The sequence below is a fragment of the Nerophis ophidion genome, linkage group LG11 (genome assembly GCF_033978795.1).
Source record: "Nerophis ophidion isolate RoL-2023_Sa linkage group LG11, RoL_Noph_v1.0, whole genome shotgun sequence".
Lineage (NCBI taxonomy): Eukaryota > Metazoa > Chordata > Actinopteri > Syngnathiformes > Syngnathidae > Nerophis > Nerophis ophidion.
The window spans coordinates 43,719,478-43,746,882 of record NC_084621.1 but is presented as its reverse complement, the minus strand read 5'-3'; the positions used below and the strand labels follow the sequence as shown (position 1 = coordinate 43,746,882).

At 40.2% G+C, this 27,405-nt stretch overlaps 1 protein-coding gene across 4 annotated transcripts in view; it reads right to left on the bottom strand.

The window, feature by feature from the left end:
- Nucleotides 1–27,405, bottom strand: part of LOC133562154 (receptor-type tyrosine-protein phosphatase U) — a 565,556-nt gene that overhangs the window by 210,110 nt on the left and 328,041 nt on the right. For all 4 annotated transcript variants that reach the window (XM_061916074.1, XM_061916075.1, XM_061916076.1 and 1 more), the window contains exons 5-7: nucleotides 19,875–19,990; nucleotides 14,371–14,545; nucleotides 9,815–10,108 (exon numbers count right to left, since the gene is read on the bottom strand). In XM_061916074.1, coding sequence (XP_061772058.1) covers nucleotides 9,815–10,108; nucleotides 14,371–14,545; nucleotides 19,875–19,990 — 585 coding nt within the window. The remainder of the gene's footprint in view (nucleotides 1–9,814; nucleotides 10,109–14,370; nucleotides 14,546–19,874; nucleotides 19,991–27,405) is intronic.

Sequence of the window (27,405 nt, the reverse complement as noted above, 5' to 3'; positions counted from 1 at the left end):
TAATGTTGCTTAAAGGCCTACTGAAACCCACTATTACCCACCACACAGTCTGATAGTTTATATATCAATGATGAAATAATAACATTGCAACACATGCCAATGATGCCTTTTTAGTTTACTAAATTACAATTTTATTTCTTTGTCTTCGAAACGTTGTGTAATGATGACGTGTACGCAAGACGTCACAGGTTTTTAGGAAGTATGAGCGCTGCGCACACACACAGCTAAATGTCTTCTGCTTTAACGGCATAATTATACAGTTTTTTGGACATATGAGTTGCTGAATCTTTTGCAATTTGTTCTATAATATTGGAGAAGTCACAGTAGAAAGATGGATTTGGGAAGCTTTATCCTTTAGCCACACAAATACACGGTGATTCCTTGTTTAAAATTCCTGGAGGTGAAACTTTACTATGGATCAGAGCGTGGTCAAGAGAACATGGATCCCGACCACATGTCAACCAGCAGGCTTCGGTGAGAAAATTGTGGTTGGAAAGTCAGTTCTTACTGGACAAAAGCTGAGCTTGGGCCGTCCATAGCTGCCGTCGACTCCCCTGAGACACTGCGCGTCAAGACACCCGTGGAGACACCCTTCCAACTATCAGGTAATATTAAACTCACTAAAATACTAGCAACACAATAGAAGGATAAGGGATTTCCCAGAATTAACCTAGTAAATGTGTCTAAAAACATCGGAATCCATCCCAATCCAATCGCGTTTTTTTGTTTTTACATTTTTTTCCGTTTTTTTTTTTCTAGTCCGTCGCTATCAATATCCTCAAACACAAATATTTAATTCTCGCTCAAATTATTGGGGAAAGTGTCGTTTTCTCGGTCCGAATAGCACTTTTTGTTGGGGGCTCCCATTAAAAACAATGTGAGTATGTGAGGAGCCATCAAACATGTGACGTCATCGCCTGCGACTTCTGGTAGAGGCAGGGCATTTCTCCTGGCACCGAAAGTTGCTAACTTTATCGTGGATGTTCTCTACTAAATCCTTTCAGCAAAAATATGGCAATATCACGAAATGATCAAGTATGACACGTAGAATGGACCTGCTATCCCCGTTTAAATAAGAAAATCTCATTTCAGTAGGCCTTTAAACACGCATCAAGGACACATGTCCGGAAAAGAATGTGTTGCCAACTGTGCAACATTGTTGTTATATTTATATTTATATTCGGACCCCTCTAGATTCTGTTTTATTAGAAAATAAAACAAAAACAACAAGTAACTAATCTAGTGACGCTCTGGTCTTTTTGGACCCTTGTGGAGATGTTTTGGAGTACTCTGGAAACAACCACAGTGTAAAATATATTACTGTATAACTGTGTGAATTGTAATTGATCAATCACCCCAACAGTCACCTACATACACCTTGTTGCAGTTTTATTTCACTTTAGAAAATTCAATTTCTCCTTCAGTACAGATATTAAAGATGTCTGCTTTGGGCTAGCTATTATAGTCAGCCAGTTCTTACAAATGCTCTGTCAAATAACCGTCAAATCAATACGGTTATGCTGGGAGGAGAATGTCTGCTTTTCTGTCCAGAATTCAGAGAATGTTGGTGATGGCTTTGCTTAGAAGATCAGTGTGTCACAGTGATTGAGTCCAAACTTGTCAATCACTTCTTCTCCTATCGAATTTTACCAGGTCATGATACGGTCCTTTAACTAAAAATTGCGAGAGCACTTTGCTGTTCACCTTCTTGGCTTTGATCAGTGAGATCCAGTCAATATCACAATCATCCATTTTTATGACATAACTCAAAGTAGCAAAGTCTATTAGTCCAGTATACGTGAGGTACCGTATTTCCTTGAATTGCCGCCGGGGCATTAATTAATTTAAAACCTCTTCTCACTCCTGCGCTTACCAAAGGCATGCAGTGAAAATTTGAGTGTGATGTAAACTTGGACCTTAAATCCTAATGAATAGCTCTTTATCTTTTTCCCTTTATGCGATTTCAAATTACCGGTATTGAAATCAGCCTCCTCCATTTTGAAAAGGATGACAGGGTGTCAGGATGTCACTCGTGACGTCACGAATTTGACCAGGCGGTAATACTAAGCATGCGCTAATTATTTTGGGAAGCGAGTTTGACCCGGCAGTAATTCAAGGCAGGCGCATACTATATGCCCTGCGGCAATTCAAGGAAATATCCATCCATCCATTTTCTACCACTTATTCCATTTTATGGGTCGTTGGCGCCTATCTCAGTTACAATCAGGCGGAAGGCGGCGTATACTCTGGACAAGTCGCCACCTCATCGCAGTTCAAGGAAATACGGTATACAATTTTTGTTTTACACTATTTCTGAGTTGGCATGTCATAAAAGGTTCATTACCTGTGGAAGTGTATTCAAGAGTATGCAACTCATCTCTCTAGAGTATTATGTGAACACAACAATATAGCCTGTCAAAATGTCAATTTTGTTTGGATTTTAAATAAAACGATGATACAAATGGAGATTTGAAACTTATGTTGTGTTGTTTTGAGCAATTTAAATGCTCCTTACAACCACTAATGGGAGAGGAGCAACTGGTGAGAGTAATAACTTAGTGCCAGGCAACCTTTTTCTTTTTCTGAGGGCCATATTTAATAGCGAAAAAATCCATGTGGGAAATTTGATGGGTCTGCTATCTGTGCTGTGAATCTCTGGCCCCGGGATGATCGAAGCTATTGTATACTGAACGAAAATATAAGCGCAACACTTTTGTATTTGCTCCCATTTTTCATGAGTTGAACTTAAAACTTTGAACTTGTAAAACTTTTATTACATACACAAAAGAACTATTCCTCTCAAATATTGATCACAAATCTGTTTAAACGTGTTAGTGAGTACTTCTTTGCCAAGATAATCAATTCTACCTCACAGGTGTGGCATATCAAGAGGGTGATTAAACAGCATGATTATTGCACAGGTGTGCATTAGGCTTCCCACAACACAAGGCCACTCCAAAATGTGCAGTTTTTCTTTATTGGGGTCTGGGGGTCAGTATCTGGTGTGACCACCATTTGTCTCACGCAGTGCAAACCATCTCAGGGTTGATCAGGTTGTTGATTGTGGCCTGTGGAATGTTGGAAAACTCCTCTTCAAAGGCTGCACAAAGTACCTGGATAGTGGCAGGAACTGGAACACGCTGTCGTATACGCCGATCCACAGCATCCCAAACATGCTCAATGGGTGACATGTCTGGTGAGTATGCTGGGCATGCCAGAACTGGGATGTGTTCAGCTTCCAGGAATTGTTTACATAATCTTTGCAACGTGGGGCCGTGCATTTTCATGCTGCAACATGGAGTGATGGTCTCGGCTGAATGGCACAACAATGGACCTCAGGATCCCATCATGGTATCTCTGTGCTTTCAAAATGCCACTTGAACTACAACGTTGACATAAGCGAACCACTCTCCCACACTAAACCACACATATTGCCCGCCATCAGTTTCGAAAAGTGAAAACCCGGATTCATCCGTGAAGAGAAAATCTCTCCAGCGTGCCAAAACGCCATCGAAAGAGAACATTTGCCCACTCAAGTCAGTTATGACGACGAGCCTACAGATGAGCTTCCCTGAGACGAGTTCTCACAGTTTGTGCAGAAATTATTTGGTTATGCAAACCAATTGTTTCAGCAGCTGTCCAGGCCGCTGGTCCCAGACAATCATGGAGGTGCACCTGCTGGATGTGGAGGTCTTGGGTTGGGGGGGTTACACGTGGTGTGCGGTTATGAGGCCGGTCGGATGTACTGCCAAATTCTCTGAAACGCCTTTGGAGACGGCTTATGGTAGAGAATTGAACATTCAATTCACAGGCAACGGCGGCTCTTGTTGGCGACTTGTCCAGGGTGTACCCCGCCTTCCGCCCGATTGTAGCTGAGATAGGCGCCAGCGCCCCCCGCGACCCCAAAAGGGAATAAGCGGTAGAAAATGCATGGATGGACGGCGGCTCTGGTGAAGATTCCTGCAGTCAGCATGCCAACTGCACGCTCCCTCAAAACTTGCGACATCTGTGGCATTGTGCTGTGTCATAACCCAGCACATTTAAGAGTGGACTTATAGTGGCCAAGCACACCTGTGCAATAAACATGCTGTTTAATTAGCGTCTTGATATCCCACACCTGTGAGGTGGGATGGATTATCTTGGCAAAGAAGAAGTACTCACTAACACAGATATAGACAGATTTGTGAACAATATTTGAGATAAATAGGTCTTTTGTGTATATAGTAAAAGTTTTAGATCTTTGAGTTCAACTCATGAAAATGGGAGCAAAAACAAAAGTGTTGCGTTTATATTTTTGTTTAGTGTAAATATCTAGCATTAAAAGGTGACACTAAAACATGCCTCCCCAAATGTGGCATTTAAGTATTAGAATATTGGCTTCAAATTTAGGTAAACATTTAAATAACAATCATCCAGACCCAAACAAGGTGTTTAAAAGTAATGTAGTTAACCATCTCCCCTTGTGTGTACATTCAGACATGTAGACGTGCACACAGCTGGTTTGTTGACAATTATTAGCGAAGTCAAAGCCACCCACGCAACGTAAACTAATGGGAGTGAAATGACAAAATTGTGTTACAAATTCCTAAAATTTGTGTTGTATCTTTAACAATTTGTCACACCCATAGTATTGTTTTTGATATTTACTGATAATTGTATTTGTCTTAAAGCAGAGCCCAAGAGTAGCAAACATAAACCATGAAGCATTTAATGTAATATCAATAAAGTTTTATTTTCAAGGCTAACCTAATCCTATATTATTGTAATGTTTAATGCCATTTAATTGTATGTTAATCTTCCAAAATAGTTCTTTGAGTGCAATAAATAAACACATGTTTAATGTATCATAACATTATCTGTTAAAATAAAGCCAATAACGACATTGTCTGTAGTCCTCATGATTTTGAAAAGTATTGAAAAGTATCAAAATACATTTTGGTAACGGTATCAAAATATTGGTATCGGGACAAACCGAGTTCCCATGGTCTAGATAAGATTGTGTTGGCGGGGAATGACAAAGTGTGTTTGTGTATCTGCGACCCGGAAGCGTACGTGTGCGCACGCGAGTGATTGCGTGTTGGAATTAGGTCGGATAAGATTATTGATAAAAAATTAAAAGGGAGTCGGACTTTGTGTGTCTTCTTCTGGACCTTGCTATACATTATATAAATCAATCAATCAATGATTATTTATACAGCCCCAAATCAGTAGTGTCTCAAAGGGCTGCACAAACCACAACACAAACCACAATGACATCCTCAGTAGAGCCCACATAAGGGCAAGGAAAACTCACACCCAGTGGGACGTCGGTGACAATGATGATTATGAGAAACCTTGGAGAAGACCGCAAACAAAAGCAGAAGGCTAATCCCCACAGAACACCACTTTCCTCCATCCCGAAGACGGATTTAGATGGAAAATGCGAGACTACTGGTCTGGGTAAGGAGTCTGTTAAATTAGAACAAGTTTTTTCTGCTTTGAGTGTTTCAGAGTTAGACATGTGTTTTACTGAGGTGGCTAACTATGATGCGTGCAGTTTATCAAAGCAACAAACAAACAATCGGAAAATCCCCGTTACTGAGGTGGCTAACCATGATGCGTGCAGTTTATCAAAGCAACAATCAAACAATCGGAAAATTCCTGTCGTATCAATTCCTAGATATGGTCGTAACTATACTAAATGCACTGGGCATAATAAACACAACATTATTAATATTGCTACTACGGATAATTTGATCAAAAACTCCCTAAAACAGCCCACTACCTATAATATAGGTTTTTTAAACATAAGATCATTGTCTCCTAAAACGTTGTTAGTTAATGATATTATCAGAGACAACAATCTTAACGTCATCGGTCTCAGCGAAACCTGGCTTAAACCAAACGACTTTTTTGCGCTAAATGAGGCATGTCCTCCTAACTTTACACATGCGCATATTGCCCGTCCGCTCAAAAGGGGTGGGGGGGTTGCACTAATATACAACAAAAACTTTAACCTTAGTCCTAACATAAATAATAAATATAAATCGTTTGAGGTGCTTACTATGAGGTCTGTCACACCGCTGCCTCTACACCTGGCTGTTATCTACCGCCCCCCAGGGCCCTATTCGGACTTTATTAATGAATTCTCAGAGTTCGTTGCTGATCTAGTGACACACGCCGATAATATAATCATAATGGGGGACTTTAATATCCATATGAATACCCCATCGGACCCACCGTGCGTAGCGCTCCAGACTGTAATTGATAGCTGTGGTCTCACACAAATAATAAATGAACCCACGCATCGCAACGGTAATACGATAGACCTAGTGCTTGTCAGGGGCATCACCGTTTCCAAAGTTACGATACTCCCGTATACTAAAGTATTGTCTGATCATTACCTTATAAAATTCGAGGTTCAGACGCATGTTCGTCAAACTAATAATAATAATAACTGCTATAGCAGCCGCAACATTAATACAGCCACAACGACAACTCTTGCTGACCTACTGCCCTCGGTAATGGCACCATTCCCAAAGTATGTGGGCTCTATTGATAACCTCACTAACAACTTTAACGACGCCCTGCGCGAAACCATTGATAACATAGCACCGCTAAAGTTAAAAAAGGCTCCAAAAAAGCGCACCCCGTGGTTTACAGAAGAAACTAGAGCTCAGAAATTATTATGTAGAAAGCTGGAACGCAAATGGCGCACGACTAAACTTGAGGTGCACCATCAAGCATGGAGTGATGGTTTAATAACTTATAAACGCATGCTTACCTTAGCTAAAGCTAAATATTACTCAAATCTCATCCACCGTAATAAAAACGATCCTAAATTTTTGTTTAGTACGGTAGCATCGCTAACCCAACAAGGGACTCCTTCCAGTAGCTCAACCCACTCAGCTGATGACTTTATGCAATTCTTTAGTAAGAAAATTGAAGTCATTAGAAAGGAGATTAAAGACAATGCGTCCCAGCTACAACGGGGTTCTATTAACACTGACACGATTGTATATACGGCGGATACTGCCCTCCAAAATAGTTTCTCTCGTTTTGAGGAAATAACATTAGAGGAATTGTTACAACGTGTAAATGGAATAAAACAGACAACATGTTTACTTGACCCTCTTCCTGGGAAACTGATCAAGGAGCTCTTTGTATTATTAGGTCCATCAGTGCTAAATATTATAAACTTATCACTCTCCTCGGGCACTGTTCCCCTAGCATTCAAAAAAGCGGTTATTCATCCTCTTCTTAAAAGACCTAACCTCGATCCTGACCTCATGGTAAATTACCGACCGGTGTCTCACCTTCCCTTTATTTCAAAAATCCTCGAAAAAATTGTTGCGGAGCAGTTAAATGAACACTTAGCGTCTAACAATCTATGTGAAACCTTTCAATCCGGTTTCAGGGCAAATTACTCCACGGAGACAGCCCTCGCAAAAATGACTAATGATCTATTGCTAACGATGGATTCTGATGCGTCATCTATGTTGCTGCTCCTCGATCTTAGCGCTGCTTTCGATACCGTCGATCATAACATTTTATTAGAACGTATCAAAACACGAATTGGTATGTCAGACTTAGCCCTGTCTTGGTTTAACTCTTATCTTACTGATAGGATGCAGTGTGTCTCCCATAACAATGTGACCTCGGACTACGTTAAGGTAACGTGTGGAGTTCCCCAGGGTTCGGTCCTTGGCCCTGCACTCTTCAGCATCTACATGCTGCCGCTAGGTGACATCATACGCAAATACGGTATTAGCTTTCACTGTTATGCTGATGACACCCAACTCTACATGCCCCTAAAGCTGACCAACACGCCGGATTGTAGTCAGCTGGAGGCGTGTCTTAATGAAATTAAACAATGGGTGTCCGCTAACTTTTTGCAACTCAACGCCAAAAAAACGGAAATGCTGATTATCGGTCCTGCTAGACACCGAACTCTATTTAATAATACAACTCTAACATTTGACAACCAAACAATTAAACAAGGCGACACGGTAAAGAATCTGGGTGTTATCTTCGACCCAACTCTCTCCTTTGAGGCACACATTAAAAGCGTTACTAAAACGGCCTTCTTTCATCTCCGTAATATCGCTAAAATTCGCTCCATTCTGTCCACTAAAGACGCTGAGATCATTATCCATGCGTTTGTTACGTCTCGCCTCGACTACTGTAACGTATTATTTTCGGGTCTCCCCATGTCTAGCATTAAAAGATTACAGTTGGTACAAAATGCGGCTGCTAGACTTTTGACAAGAACAAGAAAGTTTGATCACATTACGCCTGTACTGGCTCACCTGCACTGGCTTCCTGTGCACTTAAGATGTGACTTTAAGGTTTTACTACTTACGTATAAAATACTACACGGTCTAGCTCCATCTTATCTTGCCGATTGTATTGTACCATATGTCCCGGCAAGAAATCTGCGTTCAAAGGACTCCGGCTTATTAGTGATTCCCAAAGCCCAAAAAAAGTCTGCGGGCTATAGAGCATTTTCCGTTCGGGCTCCAGTACTCTGGAATGCCCTCCCGGTAACAGTTCGCGATGCCACCTCAGTAGAAGCATTTAAGTCTCACCTTAAAACTCATTTGTATACTCTAGCCTTTAAATAGACTCCCTTTTTAGACCAGTTGATCTGCCGTTTCTTTTCTTTTTCTTCTATGTCCCACTCTCCCGTGTGGAGGGGGTCCGGTCCGATCCGGTGGCCATGTACTGCTCGCCTGTGTATCGGCTGGGGACATCTCTGCGCTGCTGGTCCGCCTACGCTTGGGATGGTTTCCTGCTGGCTCCGCTGTGAACGGGACTCTCGCTGCTGTGTCTTGGATCCTCTTTGGACTGGACTCTCGCGACTGTGTTGTATCCATTGTGGATTGAACTTTCAGTATCATGTTAGATCCGCTCGACATCCATTGCTTTCCTCCTCTCTAAGGTTCTCATAGTCATCATTGTCACCGACGTCCCACTGGGTCATTATTGTCACCAATGTCCCACTGGGTGTGAGTTTTCCTACCGAGGATGTCGTGGTGGTTTGTGCAGCCCTTTGAGACACTAGTGATTTAGGGCTATATAAGTAAACATTGATTGATTGATTGATATGTGGGGTTGCCCACATATGCGGCTAAAGGCTAAAGCTTCCCAACGTCATCTTTCTACTTTGACTTCTCCATCATTAATTGAACAAATTGCAAAAGATTCAGCAACACAGATGTCCAGAATACTGTTTAATTGCGCGATGAAAAGAGACTACTTTTAGCCGCAAGTGGTGCTGCGCTAATATTTCCTGACAGTCCGTGACATCACGCGCACACGTCATCATTCCGCGACGTTCTCAACAAGAAACTCCGCGGGAAATTTAAAATTGCAATTTAGTAAAACTAAAAAGGCCGTATTGGCATGTGTTGCAATGTTAATATTTCATCATTGATATATAAACTATCAGACTGCGTGGTCGGTAGTAGTGGGTTTCGGTATTCAGTATGCCTTTAAGTGGAGGTCAGTTTACAGTTAAATGTATCTACACGGCATACAAGCACAATTCAAATCCAGTTTCACTCTCCTGCTATTGAAGCGGTGTAAGTGAGCTTAAAAGTCAATAACGAATGGACGAAAGGCTGTGGTGGGAGGTTTGTTTTTATCGGCAACACTTCGCGAGTCAGCAGCAGCTGTCAGGAACAGAAGCAATTTCATGTTTGTAGTCAGGCGTTAAAGTGAACTGCTTGGCGTTATAAACGACTGTGATTGTCATTGTTACACACACACCTGAACTTTCATTTAGCGATCACGGCAGCGTGGCTTCAAATTATAAAACGCTATATGAATTCACCTGCACACTTGGTCCTGCTCACTAGTGGAGGTCCAGGGGGGCCTGTGCCTCCCTCTCCGGGTCGGGTCAACAGCACACTGATGTGGTACTCTGTGTCCGGATCTAGGTGCCACAGCTTATAGGTGACCATGTTGACTCCATGCACCTCTGACCATGGAGACTGGCTGGCACGGTACTCAATCTCCTTCCTAATAATGGGTCCATCTCCCAGGATAGAATTGGTGTTGAGCTGGATGATCAGGTACGTGGAGCCGGCACGTAGCAGCTGAGGTGGCGCGATAGGGGATGGGGGTACTGTCAGGGGAAAAGAAAAAAAATCAGTTGGGTTCGATTTACCTCATCAGTTGCATGAAAACAGAGTCCTCATTTGGAGAAGCCCGGAGAGGATGGAATGGATCCCATGATGTGAGCAGGTCAAACTGCGTTCAAATAGCTGATTAGTCATACCCATTAACAAGACATTTAGAGCCTTGCATACACTTAGAATACACAATGGGGAAAAAAACAGGTGTGAACACAAAAGCAACGACCTTTGCCACAGAAAAGTTAGGCGCTGTTCATCTGTTTCACACTGAAATAAGAAACTCTCTTTATACTGTCAGTTGTGATAGCACACAGGGGATTATTTCAAGCCCAACGGTCATTTACTGGCACATCTAAGCTGCTGAACAATTACATGGGCAACGGTGTGAGGAAGAGATGGGAACGCCAAAGACATGAGGACAAAGCACAGGAAAATATCAGAGTTGGATATGTGGCTGTGACTAATCTGTCATTCCAGCAGAGGCGCCCCTGTCTTGTGGGGAACTTCTTGTAACAGGATTGCTACTCAGACAGCTCTGTAGCCTTGGGTCACTAATGACTGCCCACCACAATGAAAATGTCATATTTCATACAGAGGCAGGAGTAGTTTAAATTTAAAAAAATGCTGCATTTACACTGCAGATCAAAGTTCCCAATTCTGATTAAGTGGCTGTATCAAAGTTTTTTGACTTTACTTTAAACGATTATGGCACAGGCTGAGTAAAGAACTCAAGCAATCTGTGACATGAGCCAGTTTAAAATGAGGTACTGTACAGTTAATTATTCCTCAATTCCTTAATTCAAAAAGTGTTTTTATTAATATGTATTATATACTGTTGCTGGAATAATAAGTAATTTATTAACGTTACTTACAATGTTTTGCCCTTAGTTTGTTGCTTTGTTTCCTTGTTTAGTTTTAGTTTCATTAGGCAGATGCTGCAAAATCCCACCTACACGGAACAAAATCTCCCAAAAATCCTTCACTCCCTCTAATTCTGAACAAAATCAAACAGACAGCCCCTTTTAGAGGGTGTTTGTTTTTAACAGTCCTCTTTTAAGGTACTGCACTTTTTGTATTTATTGTAAGTTGTGTTTATTGTGTAGCCCAGGGGTCCCCAATTATTTTGACTCGGAGGTCGCATTGGGTATACATATATATATATATATATATCTATATATATATATATATATATATATATATATATATATATATATATATATATATATATATATAGATATATATATATATATAAACCCAGTTTCCATATGAGTTGGGAAACTGTTTTAGATGTCAATATAAACGGAATGATTTGCAAATCATTTTCAACCCATATTCAGTTGAATATGCAACAAAGACAACATATTTGATGTTCAAACTGATAAACCTTTTTTTTTTGCAAATAATCATTAACTTTAGAATTTGATGCCAGCAACACTTGACAAAGAAGTTGGGAAAGGTGGCAATAGATACCGATAAAGTTGAGGAATTCTCATCGAACACTTATTTGGAACATCCCACAGGTGTGCAGGCCAATTTGTAACAGGTGGGTGCCATGATTGGGAATAAAAGAAGCTTCCATGAAATGCTAAGTAATTCACAAACAAGGATGGGGCGAGGTACACCAATTTGTAAGCAAATTGTCGAACAGTTTTAGAACAACATTTCTCAACGAGCTATTGCAAGGAATTTAGGGATTTTACCATCTACGGTCCGTAAAATCATCAAAAGGTTCAGAGATTCTGGAGAAATCACTGCACGTAAGCGATGATATTACGGACGGTTGATCCCTTAGGCGGTATTGCATCAAAAACCGACATCAGTGTGTAAATGATATCACCACATGGGCTCAGGAACACTTCATAAAACCACTGTCAGTAACTACAGTTGGTTGCTACATCTGTAAGTGCAAGTTAAAACTCTGCTATTCAAAGCAAAACCCATTTATCAACAATACCATGGAACGCTGCTGGCTTTGCTGGGCTGAGCTAATCTAAGATGGATTGATGCAAAGTGGAAAGGTGTTCTATGGTCTGACAAGTCCACATTTCAAATTATATTTGGAAACTGTGGACGTGGTCTCCTCCGGAACAAAGAGGAAAATACCCATCCGGATTGTCATAGGCGCGAAGCTCAAAAGCCAGCATCTGTGATGGTATGGGGGTGTATTAGTGCCCAAGGCATGGGTAACTTACACATCTGTGAAGGCACCATTAATGCTGAATGGTCCATACAGGTTTTGGAGCAACATGTGTTGTCATCCAAGTAACGTTATCATGGACGCTCCTGCTTATTTCAGCAAGACAATGCCAAGCTAGGTGTTCCAACAACGTGGCTTCGTAAAAAAAGAGTGCGGGTACTTTCCTGGCCCGCTTGCAGTCCAGACCTGTCTCCCATTGAAAGGGTGTGGCGCATTATGAAGCGTAAAATAAAACAGTGGAGACCCCGGACTGTAGAACAAGTAAAGCTCTACATAAAACAAGAATGGGAAAAAAATTCACGTTCAAAGCTTCAACAATGAGTTTTCTTAGTTTCCGAACGTTTATTGAGTGTTGTTAAAAGAAAAGGTGATGTAACACAGTGGTGAACATGCCCTTTCCCAACTTCTTTGGCACGTGTTGCAGCCATGAAATGCTAAGTTAATTATTATTTGCAAAAAAAACAAAGTTAATGAGTTTGAACATCAAATATCTTGTCTTTGTAGTGCATTCAACTGAATATGGGTTGAAAAGGATTTGCAAATCATTGTATTCCGTTTATATTTACATCTAACACAATTTCCCAACTAATATGGAAACAGGGTTTGTATATATATATATATATATATATATATATATATACATATATATATATACATATGTGTATATATATATATATATATATATATATATATATATATATATATATATATATATATATATACAGCGATGATGTGACGTTATCGATGGAAAAATGCATTTTTAGACAATATAATTTTGCCTGAGCAGCTAGGAGACACAGAGAGTAACAAGGGATATAAAATAGATAACAAATGACGGATTAAAAAAATAATTATAATATTATATATATTTTTTTTTCTAACTTGGGACTTCCCATGGGCCGTAGTTTGGTGACCCCTGATGTAGCCGGTCATAGGACAATTTTGGTCTCTGTTGGGACAGACAGTAACATTTATTTATCCACCTATCTTTGAATAAATTGCAAACTTGACTTACATGTAAAAATGATAAGGGTGTCCCAATTAGGGATGGGTACCTTTTACATTTAAAACCGATATGGTAACAATCCCTGGTAACTAGGAATTGATACCTGTACTCATTGGTACAAATTTATGATACTTTTGTGTGTGTATGTGTCTTCCCAAGGGGTAATTTTCAGGGAATAGTTAAAGTTCACAAGCTTTACACTCTCAATTTAGTTTATCTAGGTTTAAATTCTATAGTATTGTCCCTTGGAGAGATGTGTACCTCACAGGTGTCCCACTTGTGAGGTACGGTCTACGTCTGAATGATAAACTACTGTCACCACACACAAAGGAGAACTCATCTCGTATGTCATCCTCTACTTGTTTGCTCGAAAATATAAAGCTAAAAGGTCAGCGCAGGAGGAAGTTACAATGTGTCGCATCCTTATTTCCACTTCTCATTGTCCTTCTGCCGAAGCCTGATTTGTTTTGCCAGCAAACCACCTCGCAGTCATGTCATTACTATGCTGTCAAAGTGGTGTCAGGCTGTGGGGTTGGAGTGAGTAATGGAAGTGAGGTCACCATCTGCGGTACATGATATGACAGGGCTGCAGGAGACCAGGGCAAGTGAGCAGCTTTTTGACAGGGGGATGAGAAGCTGGCGATGGCAGCCTCTTTGATTCCAGCTCCGAAACACATGTCAGGAAGATTGGATTCTCTATCCAGAGAGCTTCCATGTGAGTCCAAAGCTGCACGCTTTAGTGATTAAGGTGTTTTGTGTCCAATAATTCCCCAGCCGAGGGTTTTTTTTAGTATTTCTTTTTTCGCACAGCAAAAAAGGAACTGGACGTATTCAAGAAAACAGTGGTACTTCAGCTTTAAGAGTGCCCCAATTTTAGAGTGTTTTGAGATAAGAGGTATCTCTTGGCTAATAGTTATACTTAAGTTGCAGGCAACAGTCTGTGTTACAAGTAAGAGCCGCCTAAAATATCTGGTCTTACTTGGTAGCATTTGCTTAAGGCTAGAAGATGAGAGGACAGTGTGGAAAAAAATACAGGACACAAACTTTACCTTTGACAATGAGTTCAGCAAAGTTGGAGACCCCTGATCCCCTGGGAGACTGCGTGACACAACGGTAAAGGTCTTGATCCGACCTCTGAACGCTGTCGAGCTGGAACAATACCACAAAGCGCCGGTGACTGAGGTGTTTGACCGACGCTGATGTTAAAATTTCCCCATTGTGTCTCTGAAAGACAGGAAAGGACACGGTCAGTGAAGGCAAAGTATTTGTTTATGACACTTCTCTGTTGAAAATACAGGAAGGTTTTTCCCTTTTAAGGTTTTAAAAGTTGCACAAAAAATATAATCGAAAAGTCGAGATGGTTAAAGTTAAAGTACCAATGATTGTCACACACACTAGGTGTGGTGAGATTATCCTATGCATTTGACCCATCACCTTTATCCCCTGGGAGTTGAGGAGAGCAGTGAGCAGCAGCGGTGGCCACGCCTAGGAATCATTTTGGTGAATTACCCCCCAATTCCAACCCTTGATACTGAGTGCCATGAAGGGAGGTAATGGTTCCCATTTTTATATTATTTGGTATGACTCGGTTTGAACTCACAACCTACCGATCTCAGGGCGGACACTCTAACCACTTAGCCAGTGGTTCTCAAATGGGGGTACGCGTACCCCTGGGGGTACTTGAAGGTATGCCAAGGGGTACGTGAGATTTTTTTTTAAAATTCTAAAAATAGCAACAATTCAAAAATCCTTTACAAACAGATTTATTTAATAGTACATCAACAAAATATGAATGTAAGTTCATAAACTGTGAAAAGAAATGTAACAATGCAATATTAAGTGTTGACAGTCAGATTATTTGTGGACATGTTCCATAAATATTGATGTTAAAGATTTATTTTTTTGTGAAGAAATGTTAAGAATGAAGTTCATGAATCCAGATGGATCTCTATTACAATCCCCAAAGAGGGCACTTTAAATTGATGATGACTTATATGTGTAGAAATGTTTATTTATAATTGAATTACTTGTTTATTTTCAATATGTTTTTAGTTATTTTTATATCTTTATTTCCAAATAGTCCAAGAAAGACTACTAAAAAAGCGCAATATTTTGCACTGTTATACAATTTAATTAATCAGAAACTGATGACATAGTGCTGTATTTTACTTCTGTATCTCTTTTTTTCAACCAAAAATGCTTTGTTCTGATTAAGGAGTACTTGAATTAAAAAAATGTTCACAGTTCACAGTGAAAAAAGGTTGAGAACCACTGTTGTAGAGGACGTTAAAGGCAGTACAGTCACGGCAGCCCTTTAATAATATCGGCCGGGTGAAAATTGGGACAAATTCGGGAGAATGGTTGCACCGGTAAATTGGCGGGAGGTGCACTGAAATCTCCCGAAAAAATTATGAGGGTTGGCAAGTATGTTGCTAAGGCGGGAAAGCCATTCATAGAGCGAGCTGAGCTGCAGTTTAAGTTTCTAGAAGGTCAACGGGCTCATAGTGATGTTAGTAGTAGTGGACTGGGAGGTGTTTTTTTTATAATTTGGGGAGAGTACGCTGTCTTATGCTCACCTGCTAAACACTATTCTGCTTGACGCTGAAGCAATGACTACATGCGCTTTGAATACGCACTGCTGATTGGCTTTGTATGTAACCAATCAGATGGTTGTGTGACTGGGACAATGCTGGGTGCGGACACAGAGGCAGAAGAAGCAAAGCAGCTTGTTAAGACTTTAGCTTAGAAACTCGTTCGGTACACCCCTGTACCGAACCGAAACCCCCGTGCGGAAACAGTTCAATACAAATACACGTACAGTTACACCCCTACATGTAAACAAACTACGGTGAGCTCAAGAAACGCCAAAATTAGTAGGACAAAACGGCGCTCGCCAAATACTCGAATCAGTGAAGCATGTTTAATATAAACAGTGTGCTTTGTAACAATTAAGGAAGGTTTGTGTCATGTTTGTCCTCCTACAGTAACCATATTAAAACAAAAAATTATGTTTTTTTCCCCTCGTCTTTTTCCATTTTTCATATATTTTTGAAAAAGCTCCAGAGAGCCACTGGGGCAGCGCTAAAGAGCCGCATGTGGCTCCACAGCTGAGGGTTGCCAATCCCCGGTTTAACATAAGATAATGCAATATGGGACCACAACAATTGTTGCTTACGATGAGAGTCGACGAGGTAACAGTACAATGTCCTGTTAACGTTACTAGTTATCGCTCATATTTCCTGCACATTTGTCGGATATTTCAAAGTAGCGTGATTAAAAAGCAGCAATTAAGATTATCTATGTTACTTTGTACCAACCGTTACGAACGTTTTTAAGCCAACGTTGTCTTGATCCACACCGTGACTGTGATTCCTCCTACAAGGCGTCTTTTCAAAAGGTTTGATGTTAGATAACACATCCGGGATCTACGAGGTTTAATACATTTCCGGGTGTTGTTAAATTCTGCACAAGTTATAAAACATATTACACGTTAGTTTTTAACGTTAGCAATCAAGCCAAGATTCAAGGTTCAAGGTTGAACTTTATTGTCCCCGCGGGGAAATTTGTCTTGGACACAGTGCATCATTGTTTTCTTAACATACACAAAAACAACAGAACAAAAACACAAGCACAGACACAACCACAACCAGACAACTAACATTTAAACATCTAAACATCAGAACATGGAGCTTGATAGACATGGGTGGCACTTTGATGTAGGCATAAAATCTACAGTATGGAGATAAAGATAAAGTACCAGTGTGCATTGCACTAGAGCTCATGGATAAAGTGCTGTGTGCTAAAGTGTTCGGTTCTAAAGTGCTATGTTTTAAAGTGCTATGTGCTAAAAAAAACGTGCTAACCTATGCGGCGTGGCGCAGTGGGGAGAGTGGCCGTGCGCAACCCGAGGGTCCCTGGTTCAATCCCCACCTATTACCAACCTCGTCACATCCGTTGTGTCCTTGAGCAAGACACTTCACCCTTGCTCCTGATGGGTGCTGGTTAGCGCCTTGCATGGCAGTTCCTTTCATCAGTGTGTGAATGTGTGTGTGAATGGGTAAATGTGGAAGTAGTGTCAAAGCGCTTTGAGTACCTTGAAGGTAGAAAAGTGCTATACAAGTACAACCCATTTATCATTATTTATCATTTATTGCACATTGTTGGTCAGCTTAATGGAGGCTGGGACAAATGATAATTTAAGCCACACTTGCTAATGTGAGGCAACAAACTGAGGAAAATATTTACATTAAAATACCTTCAAAAAGTATTTATTGGGTGACTTCTTCTCCATGAAGTTTTTTGTTTTTTCACCAACCGAAGTTTGATAATCGATAACAAAAAAAACAAAAACGATCTCCAGCGTTAACTCCATTGTTGTTATGGTTGGGCATAAATGATGTCCCAATTGCGAGGGTAGATAACAAGCACCACCTCTTGGGGACGGGGGGGTACTAGGATGACAGGGGATGCAAAACATTAACAGTGCAATACGTTTTCATAACATGGTCACTACTGCCTACTTTGTCTTGTTATATTCTTATTTTACTGTTATATTGTTATTCCATCGATCCATCCATTGTTATTCCCATTGTTTTTATTCTTTTTGTAATATTTCTCTATTTTGTTTCCTTTTAAACCCCCATTATTTACGTCTTACTTTTTTATTTGTATTTATTTATTTTTTAATTGATCTCAACTCTGTACACTGCTGCTGGAATTTTAATTTTCCTGAAGGAACTCTCCTGAAGGAATCAATAAAGTACTATCTATCTATCTATCTATCTATCTATCTATCTTGTTGCTTAATTTTCAGGGTGTGGTGGTAGTGGCAGAGGGCTAGCGGTAGTGAGTAGGGTGAATATTGGAACCGGCCCCAAGTATATTAGTTGTCCCCTATTGGTTGTGCGAAAACATGCTTGACTAAAAATGGAAATTCGGAAGTGAAAAAAAAAATCAAAAGTAGTCCATCCTAAAAATGATATCTTACACTTTGATAAACAACTATAATGAGGACAAATATCATAAGAATCATAAAAGCTGTTGTTGTTCAAAGTCTTCCCGTACTGAGATGTTTGCGTTTTCAGGCTATAAACTGCATTTTCCGCGTCTGTTGAAAATGGTGTGGTGTAAATGGTTCATTTTATCTTCACAGATTTCCACACTAAGTACATTTTCAAATCAAAAAAGTAGAAGCTATTGTAATGCATCAGTGGGGCTCTGACATTTATTTGAATCTCCTTGCGACTCCCATAATGCCACTTACTGTAATGTGTCCTTTTCTTTCGACTCCACTTACTTATAAATGCCTTTGTCTTTCTTATGCAACTCCTATTGCTCGCAGACCAGACTCGCTCTAAAACCTGTAACTTAGTCAGCCCTTTGCAAATCCTTCCGCAGACACAAAATACATTATGCATTTTCTAAAGTTGAGAAGGTCTCACTATGGCAAAAGCTGCAAAATGGATGTAAAAACGGGCTGCAAAACATTCAGTGATTTAGGTCTCAAGTGTCAATACTTTGGTTTTGTGCAAACCTCAACACACAATGATAAGAAATGCCATAGATAAATGGCGCCATAATGCAAATGAGCCTTTTCCCTGAATAAAGACACTTCATGTTTTGTTTTATATTAAAATAACTAACTATGGGCTTCATGGTGGAAGAGGGGTTAGTGCGTCTGCCTCACAATACGAAGGTCCTGAGTAGTCAGGGTTCAATCCCGGGCTCGGGATCTTGTTTAATGTTCATTAAAATGAATGAAAACGAGAGTGATTAGGTCTCAAAATATTATTGGGTTGTTTTTGATATGTTTACTATTTCTCAGAATAATTCCCTGGACACGGGCAGATTTTTGAGGGCTAGAATCAAAAGATTTAAATAAGTAATAGATATTTTTTGGTTTAGTTTTTGTATATTACTGACGTTGCTTTGCTCAAACAATTGCATACAATAAAAGAAAATAAGGAACTACCGCTTGTTTAAACATTGCGTTGATGTTGTTCAACTGTCTATAGCAGTGGTTCCCAACCACCGGGCCGCGGCCCGATTGGTAAAGGGGCCGCAGAATAATTTTTTATTAAAAATAAAAAAATAAAAAATAAATAAATAAAATAAAAAAAACATGTTTTATTAAATCAACATAAAAAACACAATATACACTTACAATGAGTGCACCAACCACAAAAACCTCCTTTTTTCATGACAAAAACATCCCTTTTTCATGACAAAGAAAAAAAAAAAAAAAAAGAAAAAAAAAGGACAACCCCCCACCCACCCCACCGGTCCGCGGATACAAAAAGGTGGGGGACCACTGGTCGATAGCACTCACCATGTATACATTGAACAATATACAGTAACAGTTAATACATGTGAATGGTATCGGCTTTTCTCACTAATTGATGATTGGCAGCATAAAACCCTGATCTGAACCTCCCTGGACATGCCCACACGTTGTTTCGCTTCTACATTTCATGCAAATGTGAAGGTCTTATTACAGGACTAGAAGTCTAACAGGTACAGTCATTGTTATGATCTCCCCAAGTAAATCACTGACCTCGAGTAGGAATTTCTCCGCCTCAGCTGCCTTTCCAGCAGCAACACATTGGAAAGTGGCATTTTGTCCGGCGTTGACCTCCTCTTCTCCAAGCCTGGAGAAATGTGGTGCCTTATCTGCGGAGGCATACAGCAAGAGAAAAGGCGATGTCATCAAAAGACTCCATTACCTTTCAGCCACTCACATACCTCAGCCCGCCACAAAGAACACATTCTTAACAGGGCTCAAACACAATCATTTTCAGTTTGAGGGACAAAATAGTTTGTTCAGTGTTGGATTCATTTTCCTCAAAATATAATGTTTACTGTACATGAACATCAAATATTTTAATTTCACCCTGGATTAATTTTTAATTTGATGCCAGTGACACATAATGGTTGTTTTTTAAATGACTGTTCATTTGTGAAAACCCATTAACCTTTGGTAATATTTTCCGAGAAAAAAACATGAATCATGATTAATAAGTGATAAATGTTGTTGTTGTTCCAAATGTGCACATTTTTGGCAGAAATGTGTATCCACTGGACTGTAATTACAGTGTATTGCATTACGCTTCAACTATCCACAGTGCAAAGCTGCTTCTAAGACATTAATCCTCACCACCATGGCGGAAAAGTTTCTTCCATGTAACATTATCACTGGAGGAATAAAGAAAAATTATTTTTTTATCATGCTACACACACCGAGTAGGACGACACAAGAAGCTAACCGCCAAAACTTCTAGACGTCAATACCGAGAATACTTTGCATAGTATCAGTATATAAACAATACTAAAGTGATTAAATCCATATTTTTCATTTTTCTGTTCTTGTTATTACAATATCTTTGTTGTTGTTGTTATTGTTTACAAACTCCTGGAAAGAGGAGGGCTTTGAGGGCAAACCGCAAATGATTTAAATGGGAGCCAATAGTTTCTGAGTCATTAGTGATTCCCAGAGCCCAAGAGCGGGTGATAGAATGTTTTATATTTGGGCTCCAGTATTCTGGAATGCCCTCCCGGTAACAGTTAGATATGCTACCTCAGTAGAAGCATTTAAGTTCCATCTTAAAACTAATTTATATACTCTAGCCTTTAAATACACCCTTTTTTAGATCGGTTTATCCGTCTTCTCTCTTCTCTGCTCTGCCCGCCACTCCTGCGTGGAGAAGTTATCAGGTGGCTACGGATCAGTTTCCACGTAGAGGGCGCTAGCTGTTCCAAGGTGGGACCCAGAATGGACTACTCCTCTGTGCATCAATTGGTGACGTCTGTGCACTGCTGACTTGTCAACATACAAGAGGATCCCCTGCTGGCATTCCTATGGACTGGACTCTCACATTATTAACTGTATCCACTTGCCATACATTGCATCGGCCACCCGAGGGGCCGGGCTGGGGTGGTTCTCATTGTGCACATTGGGTAGAGTTGTTTCTTGCCCTGATGTGGGATCAGAGCCAAAGATGTACACAACCCAAATCGTAAATAAAAACAGAATATAATGATTTGCAAATCCTTTGCCATCGATATTTAATCAAATAGACGGCAAAGACAAGATACTTAACGTTCAAACTGGTAAACTTTGTTTTTTTATTGCAAATATTAGCTCATTTGGAATTTGATGCCTGCAAAATGTTTCAAAAAAGATGGCACACGTGGCAAAAAACTCTGAGAAAGTTGAGGAATGCTCATCAAACACTTATTCGGAACATCCCACAAGTGAACAGGTTAAATTGGGAAGAGGTGGGTAACATTACTGCAGGGTTGCCCATTACGTCGATCGCGAGCTACCGGTCGACCGCGGAGGGTGTGAAGTGAAGTGAAGTGAATTATATTTATATAGCGCTTTTTTCAAGTGACTCAAAGCGCTTTACACTGTGAAACCCAATATCTAAGTTACATTTAAAACCAGTGTGGGTGGCACTGGGAGCAGGTGGGTAAAGTGTCTTGCCCAAGGACACAATGGCAGTGACTAGGATGGTGCAAGCGAGGATCGAACCAGCAACCCTCAAGTTGCTGGCACGGCCGCTCTACCAACCAAGCTATACCGCCCCCGTGTGTCAGTCGATCGCCAGCCAGGCTTTTAAAAAATAGACCTAAAAATTAGCGATCATCAATCTTCACCAAGACGTCACGCCAAATTTCTTCCCCCCTACAAAAACCTTCCCTCCGGAAGAAATTTGCCGTGACAGCCCCTCTAATGTCTGAAGGACCCCAATGAGGGTGGAAGGACCTTGAAGCAGCCCAGATAGCTGCCTGTTTTAAAAGCATTATAATTGGCTGATTGTCATTGGTGAAAAATAAATGTGAAGAAAAAATTTTAGCATTCCAGCATGCTAACCTTTCAAGCTATTTTTGCTTCGCTATTTTTGCTTCGCTAATTTTGCAGCTGTAACCCTTAAGAGTCATATAACTTGGTATTGTCACGCCCTCATTGGGGTTCTTCAGGCATTAGAGGGGCTGTCACGCCAAATTTCTTCCGGGGGGAGGTTTTTGTAGGGGGGAAGAAATTTAACGTGACAGCACCCGAAGGTCTTGTGAGATGACGCTGGCTGCTGCGAGATCATTATCAAGAAAAAATGACCGAGAGGAAGGCGAGAAACACTTTTTATTTCAACAGACTCTCGCGCCGTACCTTCCATCAAAATTGTAAAGGCTGACTGCACGTTTCCTATCTTCACAATAAAAGCCCTGCTTCATGCTGCCTGCGCTCACAAAATAAGATCGCTCGGAAAGCTGACGTGCACAAGCAATCGCTTGTGCATCTGTGAAGCCACCATTAATGCTGACATGTAGGTTTTGGAGAAACGTACGTTGCCATCCAAGAAACGACTTTTTCCTGGACGCCCTTGCTTATTTCAGCAAGACCATGCCAAGCCACATTCTGCACGTGTTACAACAGCGTGGCGTCATAGTAAAAGAGTGCAGGTACTAGACTGGCCTGTCTGTAGTCTAGACCTGTCTCTCATTGTCGCATTATGAAGCGTAAAATACGACAATGGAGACCCCGTACTGTTGAACAACTTAAGCTGTACATCAAGCAAGAATGGGAAATAAATCCACTTGAAAAGCTTCAAAAAATGGTCTCCTTAGTTCCCAAAACTTTACTGAGTAATGTTAAAAGGAAAGGCCATGTAACACAGTGGTAAAAATGCCCATGTACCAACCTTTTTGCAATGTGTTGCTGCTATTAAATTCTAAGTTAATGATTTTTTTGCAAGTAACGTTCTCAGTTCAAACATTAAATAACTTGTCTTTGCAGTCTATTCAATTGAATATAAGTTGAAAAGAATTTGCAGTTCAGTGAATTCTGTTTTTATTTACGATTTACATAACGTGCCAACTTCACTGGTTTTAGGTTTGGTATTGTTGTTTGTACAGCTCTTTGAGGTATTTGTAAATATAGGTTATATGAATAAACTTTGATTGATAAACTCTGATATTATTGTTAATTACTGTGCACTAGCCACTTTATTTTCTTTGAACATAGCATTTAATACCACACATTTAATACATAATCTGATTTACAAGAATTCTATCAAATTATACATTTAAAAAGAGAAGCTTTACAAACATGTGCAAACATTTTTACTTTAGTTACTTGCCATGAAACAATTCCAGTTTCATAATCTATTGTCAAAGAATCAGATCAGGACCCAAAATCAGATCAAATCTGAGGCCAAAAATTGGGATCGAGCTCGGATTCTGCATCTAGCTTTGGGCAAAAAACCTCACTTTGCATGCGTGTAACCTTTCGGCACACGCCAAATCTTTTCGTACAAAGTGAGACTGCGACTGTGGAGGCCAAAAATATTGATCGGGTCATCCGTAATGTGCAGCATCATATGGGCTGTGATAGGCTATGTATAAATACAGCGTGGGAGTGAATGTGTGAAAGGAAAGCCAGAGAGTAAGCTTCAACCCTCCACATTTTGACTAGTAACATCTCAGCATGCTGAGTGGAGCTGCCAATGAATCAGTGTGGGAGTAACCCTCTCACCCAACTCTGTGATTAACAATAGCTCAGTGAGTAGAGAACCCTGCAGAGCCAAATGACTGTGTAAACGTTGGAGGCTCAGCCTGCCATGTCTGAGAAATAGGGTGGCACGTGTCCGCTTGTCACTCCAGATGACTGACGGGAAGAGATGGCAGAGCAAGAGTGGAGCAGAATCATTACGGAGAAGCAAATGTTTGCTTCTCTCTCACCACTATTTCCCTGAATGTGCACTTTGTGGATCTTGTTTGTATATCACAGACAGTGATGAAAAGGTCTGTTTTTTCCTCAACCTGAAGCAGGTTGGTCCAATAGTATACACAAAGAGATGATTAATAGTAGTAGTAATTTGCAAAGATTAATTACTACAAGTAATGTCTGTTAATTATTCAATGAAAAGACTAAACATATTACAAACCCCGTCGCCATATGAGTTGGGAAATTGTGTTGGATGTAAATATAAACGGAATACATTAACAAATCCTTTTCAACCCATATTCAGTTGAATATGCTACAAAGACAACATATAAAAAACTGATAAAAAAATGTTTGTTTGCAAATAATCATTAACTTTAGAATTTAATGCCAGCAACATGTGACAAAGAAGTTGGAAAAGGTGGCAATAAATACTGATTAAGTTGAGGAATGATCATCAAACACTTATTTGGAACATCCCACAGGTGTGCAGGCTAATTGGGAACAGGTGGGTGCCATGATTGGGTATAAAAACAGCTTCCATGAAATGCTAAGTAATTCACAAACAAGGAAGGGGTGAGGGTCACCTATTTGTAAAGAAATTGTCCAACAGTTTTAAAACAACATTTCTCAACGAGCTATTGCAAGGAATTTAGGGATTTTACCATCTATGGTCCATAAAATCATCAAAAGGTTCAGAGAAACTGGAGAAATCACTGCACGTAAGCGATGATATTACGGACCTTTGATCCCTCAGGCCAGGGGTCGGGAACCTTTTTGGCTGAGAGACCCATACAAGCCAAATATTTTTAAAAGTATTTCCGTGAGAGCCACATATACTAGATAAATATATATTTTCAACACTGAATACAACTAAATGCGTGCATTTTTAAGTAAGACCAACATTTTTAGAGGATAATAATTATCTTATTATTTTTAATAACATTTTTATTCTGAAGCTAAACAACACTACATAAAATACTTCTTACCATTAATGCAACTTTCTGAACAGGTGCCGTAGCAACCGGATGGATGAATTAAAATGCATGAGAATGTTTTATATTTTGAATGTTATTTTTAACAATGTGATTACCAGTGGAGTTATTCATTACTCATCGTGTTAAGCAATGTCAGCTAAGATGTATCTGAGAGCCAGGTGCAGTCATCAAAAGATCCACATCTGGCTCTAGAGCCATAGGTTCCCTACCCCTGCCTCAGGCGGTACTGCATCACAAACCGACATCAGTGTGTAAAGGATATCACCACATGGGCTCAGGAACACTTCATAAAACCACTGTCAGTAACTACAGTTTGTTGCTACATCTGTAAGTGCAAGTTAAAACTCTAATATGCAGAGCGAAAGCCATTTATCAACAACACCCAGGAACGCCGCCGGCTTCGCTGGGTCCGAGATCATCTAAGATGGACTGATGCAAAGTGGATAAGTGTTCTGTGGTCTGATGAGTCCACATTTCAAATTATATTTGGAAACTGTGGACGTGGTGTCCTCCGGAACAAAGGGGAAAATTAACATCTGGATTGGTATAGGCGCAAAGTTCAAAAGCCAGCATCTGTGATGGTATGGGGGTGAATTAGTGCCCAAGGCCTGGGTAACTTACACATCTGTGAAGGCACCATTAATACTGAATGGTCCATACAGGTTTTGGAGCAACACATGTTGTCATCCAAGCAACGTTATCATGGACGCCCCTGTTAATTTCAGCAAAACAATGCCAAGCCACGTGTTACAACAGCGTGGCTTCGTAGTAAAAGAGTGCAGGTACTTTCCTGGCCCGCCAGCAATCCAGACATGTCTCCAATCGAAAATGTGTGGCCCATTATGAAGCGTAAGATACTACAACAAGACCCCGGACTGTTGAACAACTTAAGCTGTACATCAAGCAAGAGTGGTAAATAATTCCACTTTCAAAGCTTCAACAATTAGTTTCCTTCCTTTCCATTTTCTACCGCATATTCCCTTTTGGGGTGGCGGGGGGCGCTGGCGCCTATCTCAGCTACATTTGGGCGGAAGTCGGGGTACACCCTGGACAAGTCGCCACCTCATCGCAGGACAATTAGTTTCCTCAGTTCCCAAACGTTTATTGAGTGTTGTTAAAAGAAAAGGTGATGTAACACAGTGGTGAACATGCCCTTTTCCAACTACTTTGGCACGTGTTGCAGCCATGCAATTGTAAGTTAATTATTATTTGCAACAAAAAAAAAGTTTCTGAGTTTGAACATCAAATATCTTGTCTTTGTAGTGCATTCAATTGAATATGGGTTGAAAATGATTTGCAAATCATTGTATTCTGTTTATATTTCAGAATCAGAATCAGCTTTATTGTCATTAGACAGGGTAACGAGAATGAGATTTACATCGAAAACAATTTCCCAACTTAAATAGAAACGGGGTTTGTATAACACTGATGTTTTAGCTCTAAATGCTTCCTCACTTAAGTTGGATCTCTTCCCGTTTACCGTCTGTTTCGATTTATACTGCTCCTATTTAAGCACAAATGAGTTAAGTCTGGAATTAATTGTGCCGTCATTGTGGTGATTGCTGCCAAGTATTGAAATCCATATTGCTATACCGTAGCTACACCTAATGACAACACTTAATAAGGACCTTCATACAAGCGTTTGATTCAAACAGTTCAAAAATGATGACAGAAAGGAGTGGAATCAAAAGTCTGGTGTTCACAAAGGCTGTCAATCACTCAGCTCGTGGGAAGTGCCATCACTCAGTCAGTGATTGACTGCATTTGGTTCATCCATACATGCAGTTTCTCTACTCCATTGGAACTGCACTTTTTTGAAATCTTTTCCAAGATTAAAAATCTGGGACAAGAACTTGTTGTGCTTTCTAAATAGTGAAAAACTCTTCCACCTATAAATCTTTCTAAAAATAAAAAAAAAATAAAAAAACTGCCAAAGATGCTCCATTTGCATGCTGTGACCTGCATATTAACCAAACAATGGTGACATGGTTATTGTAAAAGTTAACAGCAAAAAACTATATTGACATCGTCGGAACACAATACAATGCGATACGACAACAACTGGTATAAACCAGGGGTCCCCAAACTACGACCCAAGGGCCAAATACGGCCCGCCGGCGTCCAAAATCCGGCCCGCGGGAAGTCTCAAGGTTTTTATTTTTTTTTATTTTTTCTTTTTAATCTATTTTCTACCGCTTGTTGATCTTGGGGTCTCCTCGCCGCTCAGGCAAATCAATTTGTCTACAAATGCATTTTCCCATCAATAACGTGACATAATCGCGAGCGTGCGGCAAATGCGAACTCTTTTAGTCAGATAGTGTGTGAGTAATTTATATATATATCCATCCATCCATCCATCCATATAT